Raw genomic sequence first — 7,055 nt, forward strand, 5'->3', positions numbered from 1 at the left:
GGCACGTGGACACCAAGTGGTGAGGCTGACGTGTTTCTGTAGCATAGCTTTTCTCTCTGACATGGGCTGTCTGAGGGACAAGGCTTTTTTTTTTTTTTTTTTTTTTTTTTTTTTTTTCCTGTTTTTTTGCACCGGTCCTGGAAGCACTGTAATACCATGTCAATGCATGGAGTGGATGGAGCACGCTCCAGTTCCACCACCCAATACCAAAAAGAATCTGCTCAATATAGACCTCCTATGGAGGACATATCAGAGACAATTACCCTGGGGAGCTCGCCTACTGTTGTCATGCTGCTTCCCCTGCCAGGACAAGGCACAAGCCTTTAGGCAGGTGGGCAGCCTAGGCAGTGCATTGGTGCGGGGTTAGGCCAGTGGGGCAGGGCGCCCGGGGGCCAGACACAGGCCAGAAAAGGGTGGCAAAAAAGCAGGTTGCTCTGGGGAGAGGGGTGGTGACAGGCATTCAGTGGACTGCAGGAGACCGCCCCAGACCAGGAGCTTGTGGGGAAGACTGCACCGGGCGGGATCTGACCCCATAAGCCCCGGGATCCCTTGGCTCCGCTTCCCTGGGCCCGGTCCAGCGCAGATAGCGCGTAAGCGCCCTCCAACTCGGCGCCCGCTACAGAACACCCTTCCCGGGGCCTCCGAGCCCTCCCCCGCGGCCAGGGCGAGGCTGCCCTCCCCCCACCTTCCGCGTGCGCCGTGACGTGTCCCCGCCCGCGGCCAATCGCCGGCGTCGCCCGCCGTGCGTGCTGACGTCACAAGGAGGGGCTATATAAGCGGGCGGCGCCGGGCACGCCCCCCTGATACCGTCTCGAGCAGCCGCAGCGCGAGCAGCCGCCTTTTCTTCCTCGACCCGCTCGAGCCGCCCCCGACACCGTCCACCCCTGCCCGGCTCTCTCTGCCGCCCGCTCCCGCCGCTGCCTCCTCCGAGGGAAGGGAAGCGTATCGTATGTCCGCTATCCAGAACCTCCAACCCTTTGGTGAGTGCCTGGGCCCCGCCCGCTCGCCGCGGCGGCAAGATGGCGGCGGGGCTCTGGGAGGGGGGCCGGGCGCGGTGCTGCGGGCTGGCGGGGCGGGGCTTCGTGGTGGCGCAGTTGCTATTATCGGGCTCCGTTGCGTCAGCAGGGGGCGGGGCCTCGCGCTGCGGTCCAATGGGCAGCCGACTCGGCGGCGCGTCACATTCGGCGGGGCGGGGGGGGGCCTTGCTCCTGGCTGGGCCCTCAGCTAAACGCTCAAGCTGTCGCCCGCAGACCCCTTTGCTGATGCAAGTAAGGGTGATGACTTGCTTCCTGCTGGGACTGAGGACTACATCCATATAAGGATCCAGCAGAGGAACGGTAGAAAGACCCTCACCACTGTCCAGGGCATTGCGGATGATTACGATAAAAAGAAACTGGTGAAAGCCTTTAAGAAGGTGAGTGTTTGTAGTCTCCAGTCCAAGCAGGTGTTCAAGGCTGAGTTCAAAGACTTCACTTGCTCTGGTCACTTCCATTCTGCTTGCGTCTCCGCTCCCCTACCTTGGGGGAGGATTGGCCGGCTAATGCCTGAGCAGTGCTTTGCTGGCGCTTTTGTGATGCCAACACTAAAGGGTGCTGTCTTTGCTCATAGAAATTTGCCTGCAATGGTACTGTGATTGAACATCCAGAGTATGGAGAAGTGATTCAGCTGCAAGGTGACCAGCGCAAGAACATATGTCAGTTCCTCATTGAGGTAAGGTGATCCTGAAGTTGATCGTCCTTTCTTAAAACGAAGCAGTGAGGCTGCAGAGGTACAGAATCTCTAAAAGAATGGAAAAAGGTTGCTTCTGTGGCTTAATCATCAGTTAAGGTTAGCTCTGATGCTACTTCATATCAAAGAACAAGGTTACATACTTGGGGGAGGAGTTGCCTATATGTTTCTAATGCTTCATATAGCTGAAATGGCCACCATAGAAAACAAATACAACCTTGTTCTTGAGAGCTTGGTTTACTTGTTCTTGGATGTCTTGCCCTTTTCAGTAATGAGAAAGTAGGAATAATTTGCCAGGATGTGAATGGTTGTTTTTTACTTGCGTTGTAAAAAGTGTATCCCTCTCTTTCTTTCTTTTTTTCCCCCCCCCCACCACAGATTGGACTGGCTAAAGACGACCAGCTGAAGGTCCATGGGTTTTAAGAGCCTGTGGGCTACTGAAGCTTTATGCAAGAAGATTTCCTTGCAATGAGTAAAATTCGCTTCTGTCCCTTGTCATAAGTTTAAAACCTGCCGGCTTGTGTAATGTAACAATCTTGGGTCCACTCTCTCTCAGTCTGGACTAGTGTAACTCAGTGTAATAAACTGACAAGAGCCCATGCTGTCTCGTCTTGCATTTCCTCATTTAAACAGAGGTAAATCAGGCATTTGGTAGTGCCCTGCCTGGAACTAGAAGTAACCAGATGCTTTCAGATAAGTCCAGGGACTCAACATGTCTGTCCAGAAACTGCCTGAATCTCTTCTGAGTCCAGCTTCCTTTCCATTTCAATGGACATTAATACTTAATAAGGTGCCTGCAGTGGTCCTAAATGGAATAAAGCACAAAACGTGAGCTGTGACACTGAATGGGAAGATAGCATCCTGTAGGCAGTACTTGCTTCTGGAGGTAGATGGCTTTGGGGAATCTTGACTGACCAAGAAGAGTAACTGCAGAAATTTGCCTTCGGAGCAAACTAGAGTGACTGCTCCAGGGTGGAATGTTTGGACTTCAGGTTTGGCCAGACACCGATATTGTTAAGCCCAAAGATACAGGGGGTAAAGTACTGGATGGAAACAACCTTGGATTAAACTTTTGACAAGGGATCAATCTTGAAATTAATGTTAACAAATGTCATTGTAGATATAGCTGCAGAGCTTACCTGTTACTAGCCACTGCTGCCCAATGCCCTGTGAAGTAACAGAATTTTGGTTTCAGTTTTAATGTTGTATGTAATGTATTTAAAGTCTTATTTAAATAAAAATGGTTTTCAAAAGCATCGGCCTCCATGGATTCAGTTCCATATTGCTGTCAGAAGATCTTCAGCTACCACAGGCATGGGGTTTAAGTGGTCTTGCCATGTATTCACAGACGCACACGCACACCCCCCTCCCTTAAGTAAAACAGTGGAGTCCTTTGAAAGGTGTTTGGGATGGAAACGATCCTGCAAACTGCTTGTCTTAATTGAGCTTACTTGCTATGTTTGTTCATTCCTACAGTGTTCTTAGTACCAAGCAGAACTTTTGTTGTAGGGTCTCACAGTAATAGACATTACATAGAAGTCCCTTGCTCAACTAAACCTTTATAGTCTTTGTAATAATTAACTAAATACAATATAAACAGATGAGACACAAGGGAACTGTGTTAGTACAACGTCTAATCTAATGGAGTTCTGAATCAAGGACCTGAGAAGATCCCTGCTTGCTGTAGCCTGTTGTTGCATAATATGAACACTGCTAGCTGAACAGGATGGTAAAATACAAGCCTAGCATAATGGTGTTTCCTCTTCCCTTTTTTTGAGGGCTTGAAAGCAGTAAACAAAGCTATGAGTATTCACTTGGCCATATGCAAATTCCTCTGCTAGAAGTATTTCCACACTCCCTTTTTTTCACAGGCACTGTATTTGGTTTTTAGCACTTCTGCTTAAGTTGCCCAGCTGATGCTTAAACTGGTCTATTTATCAGTTGCCAGGTAGGTGAAACAAATTTTGCCATGGAAACAATTCATGTTTGGCAGAAGGTGGAGTAGGTATATGCACCTTTAGAATCTCTAAATGAAGATACATAACAGGCTTTTGTGAACCTAAGCTCACTCATCAGATGCTGTGAAAGAATAGCATAGAGCAGGGGGCTATAGAGCGGAGTAGGTGATTCAAATACAAAAGATGGCAAGGGAGAGGGAACAAAGGTCTGTCAGAAACTGATCTGGATAAGGGGGTAAAAATTAGCAGTCCCTTTTGAAATTTGTTCTTAATCCAGTCTGGACAATTTCTTGTTCCACAATTGTCCATTCAAGCTGCTTAAATTTTGCTGCCTAAGACAATCCTGAAGTCAGCAATGGAATGTCCAGGAAAGTTAAAAGTGTTCTGTTATAGGCCTTGGTTGACAAGTGGTGTCACTAGCAGATAGGCATTGTCTTTTCTGGGTAACATCCCTCCTATGCAATCTCTTCTAATGCAATTGTTTTAGCAGGCTACTGAACCCCTGCTGTGGAGCCCTGCTTTGCCCAGTTGCTAATCCTGTGTGGAAACTACCTACTGCCTTGTGGCCTCAAAATGCTTTAGCTGAAGCTAGCAATCTGCCTCTGTTTAAATGTGGTATCTGAGTTTGTGATATTAGACTGTCTGCATGTTGGCAAAGCTGTTGAAGTTGCAGGGCTTCTAACTAGTAGAGAACTTGCAATGGCTTGAGTCAGAAGAGAAGCTTCTTACAGATACACTGACTGCAACAGCCTGCCTTTGTTCAGAGGGAAGGAGGAGTGTTAGTTGTAGTACAAGACAGTTGACTCTGGTCTGCCAAAGTAGGAGGACTTGCTATGCTGGATTAGAACATTTGCTCCGAGCAATGATCACATCTCATGAGCTGGTGGCTTTCTCCTGCTGACAATGTAAAACTTCTCTGTATATTGAAATGAAAGTAGACTTCAGAGAAGGAAGTGCCAAACCTGAAGTGGCTTAGCAATCCAGTTTGTGATTATGCCCACTTGGTTTTTCCTATCCCTCAGGTGGATGAAAAACCCAACTATAAAACCTTTGTGACTTTAGAAAATAGATAGTTGATCAATACACATCACTGATCTGCATAGGGGCTCACTTACACCTACTTGTATGTGTTAACAGCATGTTTTAAAATCACCTGGACTTCGCTGAATGGGTACCTGCAGTTTAAGGTGGTGAGGAGGGAGGAGCAGGTGCTGCTCTCCTAGAAATTTGGGAGTTTTTAGTGGCAGCTTGGCCTTGAAGGGATTGCTTCATAAAATCTAATTACACTCCAGACCTGTTTGTGTTTTGGTGTGATGATCAAGTGGAAGTCTGCCTGGATTGCACTGGTGCCTCCTGCTGTTACTTGAAAGCCCCTCAGATGCCTGGAGGGTTTTGTTTATGTTTGAAAACCAGTCACCAGATCTGAAGTCCAGGCAGAATTTTTTTTCCTTTGGGTCTGCTTTGCAGTGGTCTTGGCAGTGGACAGATTGTCTTTTTTAGTAGTGCAAGCATAGTCCTCCCAGATAAAAGGAGCTCAAACAATTCTAGCAAATTCCCTTCTAAGGCATTGGTGGTACCCTCCTCTTTTCTGCTTTTCACCTGTGGCATGAAGTAGGGTGCTCTGTGGCTGTGGTGAGGGATAGAGTGAATGATTCTGTGGATGCTTTGTACAAGTAGTAGCCTGCAAGCAGGGAGACTTGATGGCCTAGGGGACCGCTTTCAAGTCCTGATGGAGCCTTTGGTTTATGACACTACCCCTGTTTACTCTCCTGAGAGACCTTGCTAAGAGAAATAATTTGCTGCAATAAAAGCAGTTTGGAAATGCATTACAAAAGCAAATGATTCAGCACAAAGACTCTGTTTCTAAAAGAGCTGTGAATGTACATGTTATTGGACTAATAGGGGCAGGGGCTGATACTGCTAAAAATCTGGAGGGTTGAGGAGCTAGGAGACTAAATGCCTGATTTCATAGTAGCTAGGGTCAGGAGGGACCTGAACAGATCATCTAGCCTGACATTTAAAAACCAGCTTTGAAAGGGGGCACCTAGATTTGAACTAGGGACCACTTGATCTGCAGTCAAATGCTCTACCACTGAGCTATGTCCCCTCTAGTCAACTGCCTCTGCACCAAATTGCTTTCATGGATAGAAGCCATGACAGTGACGTGCTTTAAGGTAAATCTGAGCAGTGTATATGATCCCATAGAGGGTGCTAGTTGGCCAGAGGAAGGCTCTGTTCTTATTTGACTGAGGGCTGGCTGCTTTGCTTGCCCTTTCTTTTTGATTCTCTGTAAAATACAGATTGCCTAGCAAGCTCTCGGGGGACAAAAGAGTTTTCTGGGGGGTGAGTGGCCTGATTAATCCAGGCTGCCGCCATCCTGAAATTGAGTCTTCTGTGGCTTGCCTTGATGAGTTGTTATCCTTGACCACTGTGTGGTCAAAAAAGGGCTATATTTGATGCGGGGGGGGGGTTGTTTTGTTTTGGGGGTGTTAAATTTTGCGTCTTGGGCCAGATCAGCCAAATTTAGTTTCAAATTCTATAAACTGAGCCAAGCTCAATCACTCAAATCTGTACCAGCAAGTATCCTCCCTTCCAGATTCCTCAGCCTTCCCAAATCCATGGCAGGCATCCCATGTGCAAACCCCAAGCCCAGAGGTGCTCTCTAGTCCCACTTGCCCCTAATCAGAAGGCTGAAGGAGCAAACTTGAAGGAAAGTTCGAAAGCAATTCCCCATTACCATTACATTGCGTATCTGAGATCCTCCCACTGGGAGGTGTTAGTAGATTCTCAGGCTGCCTGCACTCCAGTGAACAGGTCTCCACTCTCAACTACACCAAGTCATTGAAGACCAAGGAGAAGGGTATCTCCCCTGCCAGGTGAGTAAAACTATATGGACTGAAACCATCCAGAGAAGGCAGAACTCTTCAACAAGTTCTTTGCCTCCCTGTTCCTGTCTGCTGACAATGGGGTGCTCTCGGGTGACAGCGTAGAGAGGCCCAGGAAGGACGCGAGTCCCCTGACTGTTAGTTCAGACCTAGTTAAGGATTACCTGGAGGGCTTAGATGTGTCCAAGTCAGCGGGGCCAGATGACCTTCATCCGCGGGTGCTGAGGGAATTGGCTGGTGTCGTTGCGGAGCCTTTGGCCCGAGCACCAGGAGTCCTCGAACAGCCGTGCCAAGTCCCTGAGGACTGGAAAAGGGCCAATGTGCTCCCTATTTTCAAGAAGGGGAGGAAGGAAAAGCCTGGCAACTACAGGCCAGTCAGCCTCACTTCTATCCTGGGGAAGGTCCTTGAAGAAATTATCAAGGGCCACATTTGTGAGAGCCCTGCAGGGGAAGTGATGTTGGGGGGTAACCAACACGGGTTCGT

General features: G+C 48.3%; 1 protein-coding gene and 1 non-coding gene across 2 annotated transcripts; one reads left to right on the plus strand and one right to left on the minus strand.

Annotated features, from left to right (window-relative positions):
• Window positions 1-791: 791 nt before the first annotated feature.
• Window positions 792-2,982, plus strand: EIF1 (eukaryotic translation initiation factor 1). The gene is made up of 4 exons (XM_019550392.1): window positions 792-980; window positions 1,251-1,414; window positions 1,609-1,710; window positions 2,107-2,982. The coding sequence occupies exons 1-4, from the start codon at window positions 950-952 to the stop codon at window positions 2,149-2,151; spliced, it is 342 nt and encodes a 113-aa protein (XP_019405937.1). The 5' UTR covers window positions 792-949; the 3' UTR covers window positions 2,152-2,982.
• A 2,739-nt stretch (window positions 2,983-5,721) lies between these two features.
• TRNAC-GCA lies at window positions 5,722-5,793 on the minus strand. Its single transcript has one exon. It is a non-coding gene; the product is annotated as a tRNA-Cys (tRNA).
• Window positions 5,794-7,055: the final 1,262 nt, after the last annotated feature.

The sequence above is a fragment of the Crocodylus porosus genome, unplaced genomic scaffold (assembly GCF_001723895.1).
Source record: "Crocodylus porosus isolate Cpor-Errol unplaced genomic scaffold, CroPor_comp1, whole genome shotgun sequence".
Lineage (NCBI taxonomy): Eukaryota > Metazoa > Chordata > Crocodylia > Crocodylidae > Crocodylus > Crocodylus porosus.